Source organism: Temnothorax nylanderi, unplaced genomic scaffold (assembly GCF_030848795.1).
Source record: "Temnothorax nylanderi isolate EJ_2023f unplaced genomic scaffold, tnyl_v1.0 TNYL_tig0693_pilon, whole genome shotgun sequence".
NCBI lineage: Eukaryota > Metazoa > Arthropoda > Insecta > Hymenoptera > Formicidae > Temnothorax > Temnothorax nylanderi.
In genome coordinates this window covers 17,132-40,646 of record NW_027249755.1, presented here as the reverse complement: position 1 = coordinate 40,646, position 23,515 = coordinate 17,132, and the positions used below count along the sequence as shown (strand labels likewise).

General features: G+C 36.0%; 2 protein-coding genes across 2 annotated transcripts; one reads left to right on the top strand and one right to left on the bottom strand.

Moving 5' to 3' along the window:
- Positions 1–12,145: 12,145 nt before the first annotated feature.
- LOC139784865 (nose resistant to fluoxetine protein 6-like) lies at positions 12,146–18,094 on the bottom strand. The gene is made up of 15 exons (XM_071724041.1): positions 17,855–18,094; positions 17,426–17,528; positions 15,855–16,099; positions 15,591–15,781; positions 15,357–15,463; positions 14,828–15,055; positions 14,508–14,733; positions 14,151–14,316; positions 13,982–14,067; positions 13,809–13,907; positions 13,614–13,740; positions 13,272–13,446; positions 12,997–13,139; positions 12,677–12,911; positions 12,146–12,330 (listed from the first exon to the last, which is right to left on the bottom strand). Exons 1-14 carry the CDS (start codon positions 18,092–18,094, stop codon positions 12,747–12,749), a joined length of 2,301 nt encoding a protein of 766 aa, XP_071580142.1. The 3' UTR covers positions 12,146–12,330; positions 12,677–12,746.
- Positions 18,095–18,142: 48 nt separating this feature from the next.
- On the top strand, positions 18,143–22,646 carry LOC139784864 (nose resistant to fluoxetine protein 6-like). The gene is made up of 14 exons (XM_071724040.1): positions 18,143–18,146; positions 18,835–19,079; positions 19,153–19,343; positions 19,471–19,577; positions 19,879–20,106; positions 20,201–20,426; positions 20,618–20,783; positions 20,867–20,952; positions 21,027–21,125; positions 21,194–21,320; positions 21,488–21,662; positions 21,795–21,937; positions 22,023–22,257; positions 22,604–22,646. Exons 1-13 carry the CDS (start codon positions 18,143–18,145, stop codon positions 22,185–22,187), a joined length of 1,962 nt encoding a protein of 653 aa, XP_071580141.1. The 3' UTR covers positions 22,188–22,257; positions 22,604–22,646.
- Positions 22,647–23,515: the final 869 nt, after the last annotated feature.

The window sequence follows — 23,515 nt, the reverse complement described above, 5'->3', positions numbered from 1 at the left end:
AGAGGTCCCCGTTGCAGAACCAGAATTAATCTCAGATTTTAATTTATCAATTTGACTCGGATTCCCGAAAGCAGTGGTTTCGGCATGACTCGGCGATGACAGCTATAAAAATCGAGTCGCGAGATTTAATATGTTATAAGAAAGATCTTATCCTTTTCAATAAATATTCTCCCATTAACGCTACCAATGATAATTCCATTTGACTGACGAAAAGGCAGTAATAAAGTAAACATGGATATAATAATTATTTTTAAAATAAAGAAAGATGGAAAGTGTAGAAAAAAGAAAAAAGAAAAAAAAAGTTTAAAAGAAAAAAAGATATTTAAAAAAAATGAAAAATTTATATTTTGTCTTCGTCAAAGAATACGATTACAAACCCTATACTTTATTTTTTAACTTTTATTTTCTGTTTATAAAAACCATCTCCGGCATTGTAAATCTGGCCGGAAAATCAGTTATTAAATATATTCTTTTGTAGCCACTTTTTCTTGAGAATTATTCTATGTTTGTATTAATTTTTTTAACAAGACAGATATATCTTGATAATGGATATATATTATCTTCATTACGAGAGAAAAAGATGTATCTCTCCTAATAATGGAAGAATATTTCCTCCCGCGAATTATATTGAAAAATTGCATAATTTGCATTTATGAAGAACGGTGATTGTCGTTGTTGTTTCACTGCCGAAATGATCGTTGTCGGGAGACAATCCGGAAGATCCGGGATTCGTTCCTTCCTGCAGTGGGGTTCTTAGTAATCAATGGATAATGACATTATGTAATATATAAAAAAAATAACTTCTTCCGCCAGTATTAAAAAACCAAAATCTTTCCTTTATTCTCGACAAACTGGCAAAAATATAAATAATGTGCACTACGTTTCGGCTCGAGGTTTGAGCCCTTCTCAAGTGCAGTCTAAAAATTAGGAACGTAGCGTTGTGTAATACAATAAATAAATAATAATCATTAAATTAGAGAGCAATAGCTAATCGTCAGAATTGACTCGTCATGTGGTACTTAAAAGACATCCTTGTGTTTATGGAAATGTTCCAACATGGTCATAAAGTACAACTGTAGACAATTACTTATATAGAAATGTTGTGCCCCTTATTGGGACACCGGGGTTCGTTCAATCCACGGGGAGGCGAGATGGAATTAACGACACTCTTTGATTTGAATAAAATGATACTTTAATAACTTTAGTTTGGTTAATTGCGCGAAATGCCCGTCACTGCCTCTAACTCCAATCTGTCCTGGCTTCTTCTTCTCGTTCTCTTTTATTCCCTCGTTCGTCCTGCGTTTCTGCTGAGTTGGTTGGTAGGATGTAGGTCGGTCGCGCAACTCGTCAATTTTGCTGACTGGGCGTTTAATACATTGTTATAATACTTTATTTCTTAATCATAAGTACTATTTCTTAATTGAGGCCGCAACAGAAACAATATGTGGTCTAAATATTTTCGTCTTTAGTTGAAAGATATAACTAACATTAACAATTTTCTGAGAGCAATTTCAAAGAAAATTTAAGGAGGTTTCGTCACTACAAAAATATACAGCCAGTTTCATGAAATTTTAATATGTTGTTTTGGAATGCAAAATAGAATAATGTGAATTTTTTGGGAATTTTTCACTGTCCCGTTTTGAAAAAAATCTCCAAAAATTGTACTTTTTACATTGGCTGTATTTTTAACATAGGTTCTTATGGGAAATGACATATTGCACACCTTCAGAATGAAACAAGTGCAAGAAAAAATGCAAATGATAAGGAAAAAAAAATATGCATATGTAACTTAATAATTTACAAATAAATGAGTGAAAAAAAGGAGAAGATTACCGCACATTTCGTAGAAAAATTAATTATTAAAGCATAAATTGCTTGATTTTTCGTCTGCTAGACTGCCACGATCGTGAGCAGCTTCACGCACTATACACACGGCGACCAATCAGAGCAATCCCCTTCATTCCCACTACTTTAAACGCTAGTGCGCTGTTGCCAGAATTCCCGCGTCCCACTACTCCCCCCGATGAAGCAACCGAACCTCCTTAACTTCTTTGAATTTTTGTTTTATAGGGCAGTCTGTGGTAAGATGTTTTTCGGCGCATTTTACGCATTTTGGGCCCCTGAAACAATACTTTTTGTATGACCGTAGGCTTGACATCTTGTACATTGAGCAATATCTCTTTTTTTATACGGCTGTTCAAAGGTAACGATTGTATTTAAAAGTTTTTTGACTTTGTAGATATCTTTGTTGTTTTCCTTTTGTTGTAATTCTACGAAGAAGAGTGGCAAGGGATTCTTTTTGTTCTGGGATTAATATATTTGATATATTTATGACTTTGTGATTTTGGGCTTCGATATCTGTTTTAATATCATTGACACAGGCTGATGGGTGCATATTTCTTAACAGCACTTTAAATTTTTCGTCGGTTTTGCATTGGTAAATCCTTGGGTTCCTTTTTGCTTTAGAGCTTCCACAATAGGATGATATTTAACTGTTGAAAGGAGTTGTATTCTGACTTGGTTATTTTTTAGAATTCTCATTACAACTGTAATACTTACTGCGGGATGTAAGTCAACAGCTTTTTCAAAAGCAATAAGTTGTACATAATTGCTGGCGCTTATTATGCCGGAAAGCCCATAAACGGAATGAGTAACGGGAATGCCATCTCGCAAAATGGAATTATCTTGAATATCATCGTATCTATTAAAAGAATTTTATAATTCTATAAAAATATGTACTTATTGGTCTCATTAATTACAATATAGGTCAAAATTGTACTTTCCTTGAATTGTATTTATTTACGAAATATAATAGTAAATTGTAACAGTAGAACAATTCAATAATCGAAGAAAGGAATGGAGAGCAATTTCAAAGAAAATGTAACTTCTTTGAATTTTTGTTTTATAGGGCAGTCTGTGGTAAGAGTTTTTCGTCGCATTTTACGCATTTTGGGCCCCTAAAACAATACTTTTTATATGACCGTAGGCTTGACATCTTGTACATTGAGCAATGTCTCTTTTTTTATACGGCTGTTCAATCTTTTTTTATACGGCTGTTCAAAGGTAACGATTGTATTTAAAAGTTTTTTGACTTTGTAGATATCTTTGTTGTTTTCCTTTTGTTGTAAGTCTACGAAGAGGAGTGGCAAGGGATTCTTTGTTCTGGAATTCAATATATTTGATATATTTATGACTTTGTGATTTTGAGCTTCGATATCTGTTTTAATATCATTGACACAAGCTGATGGGTGCATATTTCTTAACAGCACCTTAAATTTTTCGTCGGTTTTGCATTGGTAAATCCTTGGGTTCCTTTTTGCTTTAGAGCTTCCACAATAGGATGATATTTAACTGTTGAAAGGAGTTGTATTTTGACTTGGTTATTTTTTAGAATTTTCATTACATATTGGCTTTCTGCTATTTTACCCAGTACTTGTTTTAATGGTGCAATATCTTCCACTCCATCAATAAAAATTGGTGGTGATTTAATTTCGATTTCTGTTACCGCCTTTACTGAGGAGCTGCTATGATTTTCTGCATTAGTCTCACGCATATCTACATCTTCTAGTTTGCTATACGAGTTTCTAGTGTTTAAAGGTTTACTTAGCCAGTAGTCTTTGATGCTGGTTTGTCTTTTGATGAATGTAGGAGAATCTGGGTTACTTCTCATTCTTTTTTTATGAATAATTTTTTTCCAGGCCTGATCTTAAGCAGGGGCATGTGCTGCCGCACTATCTTCCAAGTGCGCTTGCGCCGGGCTGGATGCTCCGGTCCGAGATTGCCTCTATAATTCTTTTGAGTAATAGCTTTTCAAAGACTTTCGACAGGATTGGCAGTAAGCTTATTGGTCTATAGGATGATGGTTCTTCTGGTTCTTTCTTTGGTTTTGGGATTAGTATTATTTGGGCTACTTTCCATGGCGCTAGGAAATAACTGAGGCGTATAGCATTAAATACTATTGTTATAAATCTCATCGCTTTTGGAGGAAGTTCTTTTAATATTTTCCCGGTTATTAGTTCATATCCAGGAGCCTTGTTAGCTTGTAAATCATTTATTGTTTTTTTGACTTCCTCAGCTTTTATTTTTTGCAAGGGCATTTCTGCTTGCGATGGCGTTGCTAGGTATTTCATAATTATTTCTTCTCTTTCTCGCTATTCAGGAGACGCGCTTGCAACTGGTTCGAAGACTTTTTTCAGATGGTCTGCAAATACTCTAGTTTTGTCCTTATTGGTTCTTGCCCATTCGCCGTTTTCTTGTTCTATGGGTGGAATTGTTTTTTGGGGAGTTCTTTTGATCTTTCTGGTAAGTTTCCCCAACGAATAGTCTGTAGCTTCTGTGGGGGTTAGATTGATAAAAAAACTCTTCGTTTAATTTGTCCTGTTCGTTCTTTATAAGTTCTTTTAGTTGTTTTATCACCTTGTTTAATTTCGTCTTGCAATGTGTTGACCTGGTTTTTTGCCATTCTTTTCTGATTCTTCTTTTCTCAGCTAATTTATCCTTTATGGCTGTTGAGCAACTTATATATTACTCTTTTAGAATCTTGGCTAATAGGAGTCGAATCTCAGGGTGCATTTTGAATCGTATTAGTAAGTTTGTCAACTGCCTTATCTATATCCTCGTATGTTTTGAGAGGAATATTACAGGTTGTTTCTCTCTCAACCCTAAGCCAATACTGCAAATAGAATATTTCTTGGTTGATGCTTTTTATATTCTTTCGGAGGATTAAAATTAAAATTACTTATAATATTATTAATCTTTTTTGTCATATAATATTATTGTTGTGCTTGTATTGTCAAGTAATTGCAATTTATACATTTCTGGAGACGTACCAGATGAAACGTAATACATTACCATTGGTTAGCCTTTTGTTATCGTCATTTAGATCTTTCACCTGGATTAGCTGAAAGTCTGCGGAGTAGAGATCATCGTAGATAACTCTGTCACGAAATATTTGTTTCAGAATAAAGCTGAGATTATTTATTGTGCATGATGCTGGTAAACAGAGTCCAAGCGAAAGATTCTCGAGAGAATATGCCTCGAGGGTGTATCTTTCGTTTTATGGGTGGAATTGTTTTTTGGGGAGTTCTTTTTTGATCTTTCTGGTAAGTTTCCACAACGAATAGACTGTAGCTTCTGTGGGGGTTTGTGGGGGGCGCGGATAGGGACTAGGGATTACGATCAGACACCGGAAGGATTGACAGATTGATAGCTCTTTCTTGATTCGGTGGGTGGTAGTGCATGGCCGTTCTTAGTTGGTGGAGCGATTTGTCTGGTTAATTCCGATAACGAACGAGACTATCTCGTAGACTTTTTTAGGACTTTGTGTTATATTTGCAACTGAAGATGACGATAAATTATCTATTGGCAGTGGAGCTTCATGATTTGTGTCGAGCAGTAATAGCATGTTCTCTGCCGCATTATGCTTGGCTTCCTTTTTGGATGTTTCTGTACCACATGCTTTCAATTGTCGAGAGAGAGACACATTCCACGGTCAATTTCAAAGAAAATTTAAGGAGGTTCCGTCACTACAAAAATATGCAGCCAGTTTCATGAAATTTTAATATGTTGTTCTGGAATGCAAAATATAATTATGTGAATTTTTTGGGAATTTTTCACCGTCCCGTTTTGAAAAAAATCTACTCCAAAAATGTAAAAAGTACAATCAACGTAGGCTTGACATCTTGTACATTGAGCAATATCTCTTTTTTTATACGGCTGTTCAAAGGTAACGATTGTATTTAAAAGTTTTTTGACTTTGTAGATATCTTTGTTGTTTTCCTTTTGTTGTAATTCTACGAAGAGGAGTGGCAAGGGATTTTTTGTTCTGGGATTCAATATATTTGATATATTTATGACTTTGTGATTTTGGGCTTCGATATCTGAGGTGACTGCGGCGGATTCTTCCCGACGTAGGTTTGACTCGGTTCGGGACTGCGACGTGATCTTGACGCGCACAGAATCTACTCGCGATTGTTGAAACCGCGGGAGCAACAGAAATCTGTTTCACGTTTTAGTAAGATAAAACGTCTCGGACTGGATCAGAAGTGACTCCAAGTGCGCAAAGTCGCGATTTTTATACAAAATTAAGGAGGCGGGATTATGTTTTATTCTGATTTGATTGGTGGAGTTCTCTTTTGATCGTGACGTCGGTTTCGACTTTCCGCCTATCCCCTGGCGAGTTTCCCCAAAAATCGTCATTGTCTATAAGCAATTTCTAGTTAGCGGCTATTCATTGGCGAGTACGTTATCACTTGCCCTTTGACAGTCCCTTCCAGAGGCTTAACTTTATCAATCGTCGCGAGCCATGGGTCTTAGGTCAAATCTGCGTTTCACGGAAAAGCGTGAGATCAGCTCCCCCGTGACCCGAGAGGTCACCCAGATCCTTATGGCATTTTTAATTTGTTGCGCCCTATGCCACGAAATTTCGAGATAATTGAAATTTCGTGCTTCATTTCGTGGAATTAGAATGGAATGCGACAAACAAGTCTATAATTTGCCTATTTTATTAGGCTCGAGTCTTCTGGAAGGTTTCGTCATTTACTATTTAATGAGCGATGACAATTGGAGTGCATCCGCTTCGTCAATTGATAACCGCTATTTTACGGTTTCCGTCTGTTTTGTGTAAAGAAATGAGCGATTCCACGAAAGAAAGAAATCGTGGAGTCAACAGGACGTAACATTAGCTTGTAAATCATTTATTGTTTTTTTGACTTCTTCAGCTTTTATTTTTTGCAAGGGCATTTCCGCTTGCGATGGCGTTGCTAGGTATTTCATGATTATTTTTTCTCTTTCTCGCTATTCAGGAGACGCGCTTGCAACTGGTTCGAAGACTTTTTTCAGATGGTCTGCAAATACTCTAGTTTTGTCCTTATTGGTTCTTGCCCATTCGCCGTTTTCTTGTTCTATGGGTGGAATTGTTTTTTGGGGAGTTCTTTTTTGATCTTTCTGGTAAGTTTCCCCAACGAATAGTCTGTAGCTTCTGTGGGGGTTAGATTGATAAGAAACTCTTCGATTGATTTGTCCTGTTCGTTCTTTATAAGTACCTTTAGTTGTTTTACCACCTTTTGCTTCCTCATAAAAAGTGAACAAACCTATTTTTAAATTTTCTGTGGCTTGTCTTGCAATTATAGGGACAACAGGAAAAATTCTCATTACAGGTATATTAAATACCTGTATTGAATATTGCCTGTCCGGCGTAAAAGGTTATCAGTGTTCTGCGTGCTTCAATTTGACTTGACTTCACTCCGAAGACTGAAGACTGTAGAAGAATATTTCTTAAATTGGGCCTTAGTGTGCTCGGTGCTATGTCATTTGCCTGCTCTTTGCTTTGGTTTGTTCTTATATTTTGCTCCTCGGCTTTTTTATCTCTCAGTCTTGGAAAGATTTTTTGCTGCAGTTGTTTGCGTATTTCGCATCCCTTGTAACTTGCCGGATGGTTGCTTCCACAATTACAGCATTTAACTTCTTTGAATTTTTGTTTTATAGGGCAGTCCGTGGTAAGATGTTTTCGGCGCATTTTACGCATTTTGGGCCCCTGAAACAATACTTTTTGTATGACCGTAGGCTTGACATCTTGTACATTGAGCACATCTTGACATCATGTCTCTTTTTTTATACGGCTGTTCAAAGGTAACAATTGTATTTAAAAGTTTTTTGACTTTGTAGATATCTTTGTTGTTTTCCTTTTGTTGTAATTCTACGAAGAGGAGTGGCAAGATTCTTTGTTCTGGGATTCAATATATTTGATATATTTATGACTTCGTGATTTTGGGCTTCGATATCTGTTTTAATATCATTGACACAAGCTGATGGGTGCATATTTTTTAACAGCACTTTAAATTTTTCGTCGGTTTTGCATTGGTAAATCCTTAGGTTCCTTTTTGCTTTAAAGCTTCCACAATAGGATGATATTTAACTGTTGAAAGGAGTTGTATTCTGACTTGGTTATTTTTTAGAATTCTCATTACATATTAGCCTTCCGCTATTTTATCCAGTACTTGTTTTAATGGTGCAATATCTTCCACTCCATCAATAAAAATTGGTGGTGATTTAGTTTCGATTTCTGTTACCGCCTCTACTGAGGAGCTGCTGTGATTTTCTGCATTAGTCTTACGCATATCTACATCTTCTAGTTTATTATACGAGTTTCTAGTGTTTATGGCTTTACAGAATTGCAAGTTTTTGGTCTAGAATTAAAGTACGCACAAAAATCTATTTCTCGATACACGATTTCATATCAGAAACGAATATTTGAGCACATACAGCTGTCACCTGACGACAATATTTACTTAAACAAAAATACTGCAGTTTATATATACAAAATGATACACAAGGGAAGTAGCGACAACATTTACGAACAATTTCGTGTAAATAAAACTAAGATTGAATGCCTAGAAAAAAAGATTTTTCCTAAGGCAGCTTTATTAATGCAAAGGCACATGCAGGTTGACAGAATGAGCAGTATTGTGGGTAACAGCACAGATTAATCTGTGACGGTACTGATTATAATAAAAATCAGAAGCGTCTGTCCTGAACGTCACTGACAAAATTAAATGCCAGAAGCGTCTGTTATGACGGTACTGATTTTTAAAAAATTTGTAAAAACAAATTTGTAAACAAAAGTTTGTATATATATATATATATATATATATATATATATATATATACTCTGGTCAGGCCTCGGTTGCACGCGGTGCTCTTAGCGCACACGTACACGCACCGGCAAGAATTTTTGTCCCGCGGTCGCTATGTAAACATATGTCAACACACGCATATGCATGAAGCGCGTATCGTACGTGTGACTTGAAGCACGGAGCTGAGCGAGCAGGGAGAGGAAAAGTAGTACACGGAACATATTCAGTACATATTCAGTACTTGATATACATATATGTGTGTGTGTATATATATATATATATGTACACACACACACACACACACACACACACACACACACACACACACACACACACACACACACACACACACACACACACACACACACACACACATACTTCCGGACATTTTCTACTAATATGATTTCTCGACATTTTGGAACATTCTAAACCTATTTCCATAAAAATCTCGAAAAAAATTTTTTTCACTATCACAAAACTTCCTCTATGAGGAAGCAAAAAGTAATTAATTCCTCGCAACTCTGGTACACGCGTAGGCGGGAGAAACGCAGTAGCCCCTTTGCAAGCAGGGGTGATGGATGGAGGGTGGACCTTGCTTCTTGTAGAAAATTAAAAACCCGTTTTTTCTTCTTGCGTCGCTTTGTGTGGAAAGTCGCATCGTGTGAAAATACTTAATATCTGTAACAGAAATAATTTGTTAAAGCAGAGAATAGTATATTGAAAAGTATACATACAATTTTATATTTAAAAAAGTATAAATACAAAGTATTCTCTGCTTTAACAATGGCAAAAGCATAAATTGTTGTTTTTCATTATTGTACGGTTACACATAGGTTTGTAACTTTACACACGAAGTGAGGTTCATCTCACCCCACCCCATCCTTGCTTATAGGACGAAACGAGGTTTATCATTATACAGTTCGGGTTTTTAACTTTCCACGCGAACCGAGGTCCACTCTCACTCACCTCTGCCTGCGGGGGAGGGGCGGTAGCCTACATGTCTATACACACATATATCAGAAAATTACTTCTTTTAGCATTAAAATTGTAAAACTTTAATTTGCTACATTTTGTAAATCAATGTCGTCCCCCACTTTTTGTGCGTAGAATTACTCAGAAAAACCTCCTCTACAACATATTTAAGTGGCGATAAAATTGGCGAGTACTGATCTTTTATGCATATTTACCATTGGTGCAGATATTTACCACGATAACGAGAAGGAAGCAAAAGTGCATAACAATGGAACTTAAATATATTTTCTGCATCTGTACCAGTTTAGCGTTATTCGCACATGAATTGAATAGTACTCATATTCAGACATTGCCTGCTTATGCCATTGCTTGCAAGGCAGATGTTCTGAACTCAACTACATGCGGAAAGGAACTGAAAGACTTCCGAGACGCTGTCAATCAACGAATACTGTGGAGCTTGAAAGGTACGTAAAATTATAACTGAATTGCTATTAACTCCATTTACTCCAATTTAAAATCTAGAAAGCTAGTAAAAAAACAACTACTCATCTTTAGCTTGTATTGCATATTTTAATTGATCAATTTTACAATTCTTGAATTCTATTTAAATTAAATATATTGACTAGCTAATATCTTTTAATCTTTTAATCTTAAATTAATAATAGTATTTACGAAAATATTAGTGTAATAAATTAAGAGATTGCATTTGTGTTTATCATATTGCATGTTTATAATTTACGATGTATCATTTAAACCGAATATATGTTCTATATATGTGTATATATATATGTGTCGTAGGTAAATAGTTATTTTAGGAAAATAGCTTTTGACCAGACAAATGCTATCCGCTTAGTCAAATTGGCTTTTGCCCATCTATTTTTGTGTTCAAATGCTACTTTCCTAGGCAAACGCTATTTAACTGAGCCGCTGTTAGGCAAATGATATTTAGCGAAGCTGCATTGATGCATTTTAAATAAGTACACATATCAGCAAATTACTACCCTTAGTATTGTCACAAACTCATATTATATTTCTCAATTACATTTGTTAATAATTTTTTAATAAATAACAAGCGACGGCTGAAACCATATTTACGCTAAAACATAAAATTGTATATATATCTACTTTTCAATACACCAACTAGTTAGTTGGTTAGCATAGTAGCCCAAGTGGGGTTTCACAATCGACGCAGCGTCAAATCGATGTTGACTTTGGGAGTTCAGGCTACATGGTCCAATATGGACTTTGCATATGGACCTTTGATCGCGTATAAAGCTAAATCTAATCAAATCTTAAAGTACTATATATGAAATAGGGGTAGAAAAGAATGAAGATTATAATAGAAAAAAAATAGCGCGATATCTCAAAATTTGCGCAAGTTATAGCTACCAGACATTTCTCAAAAAATTCAAAATTTTATAAAAAATAAACCCCTTCACCGATTCTCGCCTAATTAAATATCAACTTTAATTAATAATACTCTGCATTTAAAAACAAATTGAGTCCGATATCTAAACACACACACATTTTGTAAAAATGTAACTTTAGAACATTCTGAACACATTGGCACAGAAAACTAAAATAAAATTTGTTTACGAAAACAGCTTCCTGTAATAAGGAAGCAACAATGCGTGATTAATTAATTATAAGTAATAGTATATTGTGTTACAAGTGCGGAAAGTTGGCTGTTAGTCACGAGCGCGGGTAGGCGCACTCGCTTTCGGCTCGTGCGCCTACCCGCGCTCGTGACCAACAGCCAACTTCCGTACGTGTAACACATACTATTTTGTATTACAAGTGCATGTAGGGATGGGGGTTAAGGGAGTGGAAATGTGCGTATATTAGACGAGTGCGTTTACCCGCACGAGCAGTCGGGAGTTTTTTCCCCCAACGAGGGGGGGCGAAGCCCCCCCGAGTTGGGAGAAATGACATACGGGGGGGTCCGTTGGGGCCAAGCCCCCCGACCAGGGGGGGTTCGGGGGGGCAAAGCCCCCCCGAGTTGGGCGCAGGCGGGGAGGGGGGCGTGGGGGGAAGGGGCGGAGCCCCTCCCCCCCGCATACTTTAACCGACATTTATTACAGGAGCAAATAGCACGTATCGCGTAGGCTCGTAGCGAGCGCGAGCGCGAGCGCACAGTCACGTTTATCCACTACCTGTCGAAATCGACTTCGTCGGCCAGGTCGGCCTTGTCGTCGTCGTTGTCGTCGTCGTTGTCGTCGCGTCGACAACGGCGGCGGCAGCGGCGATGGCCACGGGCTGACGGGCCTCACGGGCCTGATGCCCTGATGCCCGAGCGAGAAAAACGAATAGCGGCGCGAGTTTGCACGCGGTTGTCCGCGATACGAGACTCGCGCTTCAGACTCGGCACTCGGCGACTCCGCGACTCGGCCGCGCTGACGAAAGAGAACACGAAAGGGACGACGCGCCCGTACTCGTACCGTTTGGGAAGGTTATGCGTACAAGTATGTACAGTACCCTGGCGAAAATAAGAAGCTTTATAAAGCGTTGTACTCGTCGCCTCATTTCAACTCGAAAAATGCTTTTAAAAAATTTATTCATATTATTTATAACATTTATTCAAACATACAGACAGTGCATCTTTTGACTATTTTCCACACCACCTCTGAAACGTGGTCCCCGTGCGTCCACACCGTGGTCCACACCACCGTGCGACTGAGACGTCGCAGTGCGACGTTGCCGTGTTTTTAGGGTCGAACGCCAAGATCTGTGAGAGTGCTGCAGTTTTTATTTCTTTTCTCAGAAACTAGTCAGTGAATCATCGTGAAATTTATTGAGAATCTGTGCCAATGTATCCTCTATACATAGTAATTTTTTCAAGAATTGTTCTCTATTTTTTCTTTATATTCTGAATGCATATATTTGATAATCTGTCAATCTCCATAAGAACTCATACGTAATTTAAAAGTTAATAACTTTTAAACGGGTCAGACAATCGATCGCAAAAACACAGGTTTTTGGGATATATAAGTGCACAATCTCTATAAATTTCACCTTCATCCCTCTATTTTGACTTAAGCGATATACATCCTTAATAATCAGTTTTACTTTACCTCGGATCTTGTAGTCTATATTATTCAATCGTCCTAAAACTATTGGCACGTATTGTATAACATTAAATCATTAAAGGTATGTGGTTTGTATACAAGATTCCATTTTCTTTCTATATGGCTTATTGCGGTACTTAATAAACATTTTCATTAACGAAATGTAGGGCATCTCGAACATCAAAGATAATACATAGGAACAAAGGTAAGTGATTATAATGTATCCCAAAGTCATAATAATCTGGAACCATAAGTTAAAAAAAATTAATGCATTTTTCACGATATTCCTCTATTAATGCTGAAATTTCAAATATATGTATACTTACAAAGGACAGTAATTCAAAATGAATCGACGTTTCACCATATAAATGAATCGCTTGTATGATGATCGGATTTAAAAGATAAGCGCAGTATGTGAGCCTGCTAAGAGGAATCCCGCCCTTGAATGAGAGTAACTGATTAACGATGCCTATAACAAAGCAAGCATACAATGATAAAAATGATGTTTTTAAACTATGACAATATTTAAAATATATCACTAATATATTAAAAATATACCGATTTTTATAAGATGTATTTATGTATTAATGAATAAACGAACCTCCGTGTTTAGTGGAACATGCTATTACAACACATGCAATACATGTGCCCCAAAGTGTTCTGTTCAGTGCTACATAAATAGAAGTAGCTAGAACGGATCTGTATCGATAGTAAGACAAAAATAGTACGAATACTTTGCAAAGAATAGCCAGGCACCAACACAAAATTATATGTTTCTGAAATGTATGTCAAATTAATATAATACATTTTCATTTATGCGATACTATATAATTAATTTATATGAAACTAGTTAGTTTCTATAGAATAAGTTTATATATTCCATAAATATTTTAATGACTATTTATTTTCAATATGTTATATAAAACAAAAAAATATACTTTACCTTTTTCAAAACAAAATTATTCTTTAAATGTAAAATGCAACCCGTAATTATCCCAATAATAAATGGATTCATTCTCATCCATGGTGGGATATAAAAGATATCTGCAAGATTGTTCTGTTCATCAAATCTGTAACAATAAGAAAGAGCATCCTCTTAACTTGATTTCTCAATAAGTAAAATACTTTAGTAACTTACGTCGCGATATATTCGTAAACGTGTGAAATATAACCGTTAAGAATAACCGAGCCTATAATTAAAAGTGCACTCAATATCGTAACAGCGGCATAGAAGTATCTGAAATTTATAATATATTTATTCAAGTATACTCGAAGAAGACATTAACTATAATAGTTGGTTAATTAACATACCTTATAGTCGAGAAAATGAAAAACAACGCCATAGCGATTACATAGAATTGCATATCATTGGATAGATACCAACTCCAACTCATGCACTGTAATGCAATAAAAATTTTAGAAAAGTTTTATGCGTCTCCAAGTATAATTTCAAATTGATCTTAATCAAACGTGTTCGTACCATTTCATCCATTCCAAAGAAATTATGTATGTACAAAAGATTTCTCCACCAATATTTCGCACAAGTTTCGTGCGACCTTTCGTACATGTAAGATTGCGATGTTTTATTAAACCAAGCCGAGCTTAAATCCGCTATTCCTATCACCGTCACGTAAGTCGGTGTCAGCCTTAAAAAGAAAAATTTTATTACAGACGCGTGTGAAAAAAAGAGAGTTAGTATTTAGCTTACATTGAAATCAATATTCAAATTTCTTTGTAACATATTCTCTTATTTTAATTATTACTACAATAATTTTATTATATTGTTTGTATTGTTTTTTGTGTTCTTCAAACATATCATCATATAATAAAAACTTACCGAATATATCTTTTTATTACGTGAACAAAGAATTCAATTAATTTTTCTCCGCAACCAATCGGCTTTGGTACTTCGTTCCTTTTAACTTGTAAATACATATAATTCAATGTCATTAAACATGCGCTTGAAAAAAAAAATATATCAACTGCTATGAATCCCATGTCAACTGCTATGAATCCCATGTATTTATAACTGTCAATGAACTTCCACAGCCATACTTTATTGTCTGTCAATACAAAGCAATTTTCGTTATGCGTAAAGAGTAAAAAAACAAAAGAGCTAAAAATGTCTATTCTAGAGATTTATTATAAATTACTTACCGAGAGAATTAAATGTATAATATACACTATGGAACATGATTATCGAACACATGCTTAGCAATTTTAAGCCGTGAATAACGGGTATTGTGCTGGCGTCTAACTTTGTGCTAAATATTTTTCCGGTATTTGTGTAAGCGGAAAAACATATTAATATTTCTCCAATTTTACTTTTCCGATATAAAGACCAATTTACTTTTATTTCTATTTCCTCGGAGTTATTTTCAATACCTGAATCATAATTTGACGTCTTTAGTAGTAATACAAAAATCAAAATGCTTTAATTAAGTAAGATTAATATTAAACAAAGGAAATCTATACACGCGAATAAGCCATATGTACACAAGATGTAGCTACAAAATATATTTTATAATTAATTATTAATTACTTAAAGTAATAACTGATTGCAAATTATTAATAATTTTAACACTGAAGATGAAAACTTGATTTGTAGAAAATTGTAGCATATAAAAACAGTAAAAAGTCTGTTGTAATAGAAATTATTTCTATAAGTTTTAGATATGACACTTACCGTTACCAGTTTTATTCGTCTCATTTTTCTTTACATATTTTTGATACACAAATATATCATATATCGTTCCGATTGCTGTCATGAGAAAAGAAAGCCCTAAACCAACACTGCAATAGAATATTTCTTGATTAATTCTTCATATTCTTTCAAAGGATTAAGATTAAAATTACTTATAATATTATTAAGCTTTTCTGTTATATAATATATTATTGTTGTGCATTTCTGGAGACGTACCAGATGAAACATAACACGCTATTAGGTAGCCTTTTGTTATCGTCATTTAGATCTTTAACTTCGATTAGCTCAAAGTCCGCGGAGTAGAGATCATCGACGATAACTCTGTCACGAAATATTTGTTTCAGAATAAAGCTGAGATTATTTATTGTGCATGATGCTGGTAAACAGAGTCCGAGCGTAATCACATTCTAAGATAAAACTTTCTGTATATATTTAAATATCAAACACATCCTTTATCACATAAAGATTTTACAAACTTACCTCGTCAAACATATTTACGTGATATTGAATAGTACTGTTGTGTCTCAAATAAGCTACAAAATAGTTTAATTGATAAGGCGGAAATTCTTTCAAATCGCGATATAGCGTGTTATTTAATATTCTCCGCTGTGAGGTCTGTAGAGGAGCCGTATTCGTTGTATCTAAACATTGGGTACGACTGCCCAGCCAATAATTATTTCCATAAAGAAAACCTGAATTAAAGATTCCACCACTGGAATCTAATACTAAAAATAAAAATTACAATGTTACTACTTATGCAAAAACAATAAATAACTAATTTTTGTATTACACGTGTATGGAAAGTAGCACTTTCCGTGTGTGTTTTCTGTGCGGAAAGTAACGATTTGCCAACATCTACCTACAAAATATTCCACACGTCATATCCAAAGTCATAGTCAACGGGAAAACCGTGCGCTAAGACTCATAGCGCACGGGTTCAAGCCATACCTAACGGGTATCAACGCCATCTCGCAGCGCACACAGAAAACAACTACCGAAAATACCGCCACTTCGCCTCTTCCCAACACACACCTAACCTAACAGCTACTCATATGTCACTCTACTGTACATACTTGTACGCATAACCTTCCCAAACGGTACGAGTACGGGCGCGTCCTCCCTTTCGTGTTCTCTTTCGTCAGCGCGGCCGAGTCGCGGAGTCGCCGAGTGCCGAGTCTGAAGCGCGAGTCTCGTATCGCGGACAACCGCGTGCAAACTCGCGCCGCTATTCGTTTTTCTCGCTCGGGCATCAGGGCATCAGGCCCGTGAGGCCCCGTCAGCCCGTGGCCATCGCCGCTGCCGCCGCCGTTGTCGACGCGACGACGACGACGACGACAACGACGACGACAAGGCCGACCTGGCCGACAAAGTCGATTTCGACAGGTAGTGGATAAACGTGACTGTGCGCTCGCGCTCGCGCTCGCTACGAGCCTACGCGATACGTGCTATTTGCTCCTGTAATAAATGTCGGTTAAAGTATGCGGGGGGAGGGGCGGAGCCCCTTAGGACACCTGCGTTATTCTTTGACAGATGTACCGCCCCAGTAAAACTCCCCGCCTGGCAGTGTCCTCGAATCGGATCACGCGGGAGTATTAACGGCGATCGGCCGCGAGGCCTCACGCCACTCTGACACGCTTGGCTCTAGAACACCGTGACCGCCGGGGCACGAAGCCCTCGGGGCACGCGCTCCGCCTAACCGAGTAAGTAAGGAAACGATGAAAGTAGTGGTATTTCACCGGCGATGTTGCCATCTCCCACTTATGCTACACCTCTCATGTCTCCTTACAGTGCCAGACTAGAGTAAAGCTCAACAGGGTCTTCTTTCCCCGCTAATTTTTCCAAGCCCGTTCCCTTGGCAGTGGTTTCGCTAGATAGTAGATAGGGACAGTGGGAATCTCGTTAATCCATTCATGCGCGTCACTAATTAGATGACGAGGCATTTGGCTACTGTAAAGAGAGTCATAGCTACGACCGCACCGGGGGGTCTGGGGGGGCGGTTAGCCCCCCCAGAATCCTCCCCGCGGTCGGAGTGCGATCGACGTTATCAGTACTTCCCTGCGCAGCAGTAACGGAACCCGCCACCGTGGATTTGCCCATTACAGAGATACATACCCGAAGATTACATACTCCCGGTATAGGCGACACCTCTGGCCACTGGCAGACACGGTTTCCCGTAACGCCCTTATGACTCACTATTGTACCTGCGCTGTTCCCCAGGTAGCAGGGTTTAGTTCCGCAGCAAACGTGATCTACTCGGATTAGATCAGCTCAAACTGACAAGACCGGGGTACCATAGTACCCCTTTTACAGGTAATGCGCAACATGAGCTTCATAGCGCGAACCCACAGGCCTTCCATGCCGCTCACTCGGCTATGCGAACCACCACCCCTACGAGTCCGACACCATCTGGTAGGGCACCGGTAGCCTCCCGGTGGGGCTCTCTACCCCCGTAGTACTCGTGTCGAGTGTACCTCACTCACGTTCGACGAGTCACCGTCGCCGGTGCCGTGTTCACCAGCTACCACGTAACGCACAGGTTCGCTGTTCACGCGTCGCTCATCGGTTGCCCGGGGATCCGGGATTCGGCAGCAGACGAAACGTCTTAGGGATATACGGCACGTGGTGGGCCATATACCCCGCTCGTATTGGGCACAGCTCACGTACGAGCACGCCGCGCTCGCCTCGCGAGGCGCTACCCTGTTCAGTACGGCCGGCGGCATCCGTTACCCAGCGCTTGTCCTGGGATTGGGCAGCCGCACGGCCGTTTTATGGGTAAGCGGCACAGGGTGCACCGTTTACCCGCAATGTGCACCGTTTACCCGCGCTTGCTTGAAATTCTTCACGTTGACATTCAGAGCACTGGGCAGAAATCACGCCCCCCTCACCGCCTGCGCCCAACTCGGGGGAACTTCGCGCCCCCTCGTTGGGGGAAAAAACTCCCGACTGCTCGTGCGGGTAAACGTGGGGGCTTTGCCTGGACTTCGCATATGGACTTCGCATATGGACCTTTGATCGCGTATAAAGCTAAATCTAATCAAATCTTAAAGTACTATATATGAAATAGGAGTAGAAAAGAATGAAGAATATAATAGAATTAAAAATAGCGCGATATCTCAAAATTTGCGCAAGTTATAGCTACCAGACATTTCTCAAAAAATTCAAAATTTTATAAAAAATGAACCCCTTCACCGATTCTCACCAAATTAAATATCAACTTTTATTTAATAATACTCTGCATTTAAAAACAAATTGAGTCCGATATCTAAACACACACACATTTTGTAAAAATGTAATTTTAGAACATTCTGAACACATTGGCACAGAAAACTAAAATAAAATTTGTTTACGAAAACAGCTTCCTGTAATGAGGAAGCAACAATGCGTGATTAATTAATTATAAGTAAAAATTAGTTATTTATTGTTTTTGCATAAGTAGTAACATTGTAATTTTTATTTTTAGTATTAGATTCCAGTGGTGGAATCTTTAATTCAGGTTTTCTTTATGGAAATAATTATTGGCTGGGCAGTCGTACCCAATGTTTAGATACAACGAATACGGCTCCTCTACAGACCTCACAGCGGAGAATATTAAATAACACGCTATATCGCGATTTGAAAGAATTTCCGCCTTATCAATTAAACTATTTTGTAGCTTATTTGAGACACAACAGTACTATTCAATATCACGTAAATATGTTTGACGAGGTAAGTTTGTAAAATCTTTATGTGATAAAGGATGTGTTTGATATTTAAATATATACAGAAAGTTTTATCTTAGAATGTGATTACGCTCGGACTCTGTTTACCAGCATCATGCACAATAAATAATCTCAGCTTTATTCTGAAACAAATATTTCGTGACAGAGTTATCGTCGATGATCTCTACTCCGCGGACTTTGAGCTAATCGAAGTTAAAGATCTAAATGACGATAACAAAAGGCTACCTAATAGCGTGTTATGTTTCATCTGGTACGTCTCCAGAAATGCACAACAATAATATATTATATAACAGAAAAGCTTAATAATATTATAAGTAATTTTAATCTTAATCCTTTGAAAGAATATGAAGAATTAATCAAGAAATATTCTATTGCAGTGTTGGTTTAGGGCTTTCTTTTCTCATGACAGCAATCGGAACGATATATGATATATTTGTGTATCAAAAATATGTAAAGAAAAATGAGACGAATAAAACTGGTAACGGTAAGTGTCATATCTAAAACTTATAGAAATAATTTCTATTACAACAGACTTTTTACTGTTTTTATATGCTACAATTTTCTACAAATCAAGTTTTCATCTTCAGTGTTAAAATTATTAATAATTTGCAATCAGTTATTACTTTAAGTAATTAATAATTAATTATAAAATATATTTTGTAGCTACATCTTGTGTACATATGGCTTATTCGCGTGTATAGATTTCCTTTGTTTAATATTAATCTTACTTAATTAAAGCATTTTGATTTTTGTATTACTACTAAAGACGTCAAATTATGATTCAGGTATTGAAAATAACTCCGAGGAAATAGAAATAAAAGTAAATTGGTCTTTATATCGGAAAAGTAAAATTGGAGAAATATTAATATGTTTTTCCGCTTACACAAATACCGGAAAAATATTTAGCACAAAGTTAGACGCCAGCACAATACCCGTTATTCACGGCTTAAAATTGCTAAGCATGTGTTCGATAATCATGTTCCATAGTGTATATTATACATTTAATTCTCTCGGTAAGTAATTTATAATAAATCTCTAGAATAGACATTTTTAGCTCTTTTGTTTTTTTACTCTTTACGCATAACGAAAATTGCTTTGTATTGACAGACAATAAAGTATGGCTGTGGAAGTTCATTGACAGTTATAAATACATGGGATTCATAGCAGTTGACATGGGATTCATAGCAGTTGATATATTTTTTTTTTCAAGCGCATGTTTAATGACATTGAATTATATGTATTTACAAGTTAAAAGGAACGAAGTACCAAAGCCGATTGGTTGCGGAGAAAAATTAATTGAATTCTTTGTTCACGTAATAAAAAGATATATTCGGTAAGTTTTTATTATATGATGATATGTTTGAAGAACACAAAAAACAATACAAACAATATAATAAAATTATTGTAGTAATAATTAAAATAAGAGAATATGTTACAAAGAAATTTGAATATTGATTTCAATGTAAGCTAAATACTAACTCTCTTTTTTTCACACGCGTCTGTAATAAAATTTTTCTTTTTAAGGCTGACACCGACTTACGTGACGGTGATAGGAATAGCGGATTTAAGCTCGGCTTGGTTTAATAAAACATCGCAATCTTACATGTACGAAAGGTCGCACGAAACTTGTGCGAAATATTGGTGGAGAAATCTTTTGTACATACATAATTTCTTTGGAATGGATGAAATGGTACGAACACGTTTGATTAAGATCAATTTGAAATTATACTTGGAGACGCATAAAACTTTTCTAAAATTTTTATTGCATTACAGTGCATGAGTTGGAGTTGGTATCTATCCAATGATATGCAATTCTATGTAATCGCTATGGCGTTGTTTTTCATTTTCTCGACTATAAGGTATGTTAATTAACCAACTATTATAGTTAATGTCTTCTTCGAGTATACTTGAATAAATATATTATAAATTTCAGATACTTCTATGCCGCTGTTACGATATTGAGTGCACTTTTAATTATAGGCTCGGTTATTCTTAACGGTTATATTTCACACGTTTACGAATATATCGCGACGTAAGTTACTAAAGTATTTTACTTATTGAGAAATCAAGTTAAGAGGATGCTCTTTCTTATTGTTACAGATTTGATGAACAGAACAATCTTGCAGATATCTTTTATATCCCACCATGGATGAGAATGAATCCATTTATTATTGGGATAATTACGGGTTGCATTTTACATTTAAAGAATAATTTTGTTTTGAAAAAGGTAAAGTATATTTTTTTGTTTTATATAACATATTGAAAATAAATAGTCATTAAAATATTTATGGAATATATAAACTTATTCTATAGAAACTAACTAGTTTCATATAAATTAATTATATAGTATCGCATAAATGAAAATGTATTATATTAATTTGACATACATTTCAGAAACATATAATTTTGTGTTGGTGCCTGGCTATTCTTTGCAAAGTATTCGTACTATTTTTGTCTTACTATCGATACAGATCCGTTCTAGCTACTTCTATTTATGTAGCACTGAACAGAACACTTTGGGGCACATGTATTGCATGTGTTGTAATAGCATGTTCCACTAAACACGGAGGTTCGTTTATTCATTAATACATAAATACATCTTATAAAAATCGGTATATTTTTAATATATTAGTGATATATTTTAAATATTGTCATAGTTTAAAAACATCATTTTTATCATTGTATGCTTGCTTTGTTATAGGCATCGTTAATCAGTTACTCTCATTCAAGGGCGGGATTCCTCTTAGCAGGCTCACATACTGCGCTTATCTTTTAAATCCGATCATCATACAAGCGATTCATTTATATGGTGAAACGTCGATTCATTTTGAATTACTGTCCTTTGTAAGTATACATATATTTGAAATTTCAGCATTAATAGAGGAATATCGTGAAAAATGCATTAATTTTTTTTAACTTATGGTTCCAGATTATTATGACTTTGGGATACATTATAATCACTTACCTTTGTTCCTATGTATTATCTTTGATGTTCGAGATGCCCTACATTTCGTTAATGAAAATGTTTATTAAGTACCGCAATAAGCCATATAGAAAGAAAATGGAATCTTGTATACAAACCACATACCTTTAATGATTTAATGTTATACAATACGTGCCAATAGTTTTAGGACGATTGAATAATATAGACTACAAGATCCGAGGTAAAGTAAAACTGATTATTAAGGATGTATATCGCTTAAGTCAAAATAGAGGGATAAAGGTGAAATTTATAGAGATTGCGCACTTATATATCCCAAAAACCTGTGTTTTTGCGATCGATTGTCTGACCCGTTTAAAAGTTATTAACTTTTAAATTTCGTATGAGTTCTTATGGAGATTGACAGATTATCAAATATATGCATTCAGAATATAAAGAAAAAATAGAGAACTATTCTTGAAAAAATTACTATGTATAGAGGATACATTGGCACAGATTCTCAATAAATTTCACGATGATTCACTGACTAGTTTCTGAGAAAAGAAATAAAAACTGCAGCACTCTCACAGATCTTGGCGTTCGACCCTAAAAACACGGCAACGTCGCACTGCGACGCACAGTGGGAAATTTCGGTGACTTTTTGGACAAAAATCTTGTTAGAGCTCAATTCTTTATGAAACTGAATGAATTTTTTTTTTAAATACTCGTAAAGACTTATACTTTAGACAGGAACTGCAATAATTTAGTTATCGTTAAACCTACATTTAAAAAAATTATTAAATGCGAGTAAAAGTAAAACTCATGTATGTGTATGTGAAGTTGGCATATCAATTGTCAGCATATAAAAAAAAAGTGGAGTTCTCTTTGCATACAACCGAGTTCTATAGTTTCTGATAAATTTTAACAGTAGATCTGGTCATTTAACATTAATAAACGGAAGTTGAGAAATGATATGCTAACTTCCCACGAAGTCAGCATATCATATAATTTTTTCGAAAATTACTCCAATGAATTTTATAGTTTTTGACGAGTTCTATAGTTCTATAACATAGTTCTGACCATTAACTATCTCTAAATAATTATTAACAATTATTATCAGCATATCACTCGTACTACAGTGATATGCTATGCTTCTGCGATAAGTTCTCGGCTCGTTCGAGGTTTTAAACAATAGTTCTAAACCCCCTGACGATAGTTCCGTACAGTTATTACCACTCTCTACCTTTAAATAATTATTAACAATTATTATCAGGATATCACTCGTTATTTTTCTCTTACCAAGAAAGCTGGATCATAGTCGATCATAGTTATTATACATTATTATTTTATTATTTCAATTATTTTATTTTGCACGGAACGAAATATTTCATACAAAAATTAATATAAATTATATATATACGATATATATATATATATATATATATAAATAATCTGAAATAAATGTTATTAGGCACAAGATCCGCTGATAACCGTTTCCATCG

Coding starts and splice junctions, on each gene's coding strand:
- LOC139784865 (XM_071724041.1), bottom strand. CDS start 18,094: ATGCCGCCGGCCGTACTGAACAGGGTAGCGCCTCGCGAGGCGAGCGCG. Junction 15,056..15,356: donor GACGAATAAAACTGGTAACG/GTAAGTGTCATA, acceptor ATTATGATTCAG/GTATTGAAAATAACTCCGAG. Junction 14,734..14,827: donor TTATACATTTAATTCTCTCG/GTAAGTAATTTA, acceptor TTGTATTGACAG/ACAATAAAGTATGGCTGTGG.
- LOC139784864 (XM_071724040.1), top strand. Junction 20,953..21,026: donor TTCATTTTCTCGACTATAAG/GTATGTTAATTA, acceptor TATAAATTTCAG/ATACTTCTATGCCGCTGTTA. Junction 21,126..21,193: donor GTTTACGAATATATCGCGAC/GTAAGTTACTAA, acceptor TTATTGTTACAG/ATTTGATGAACAGAACAATC.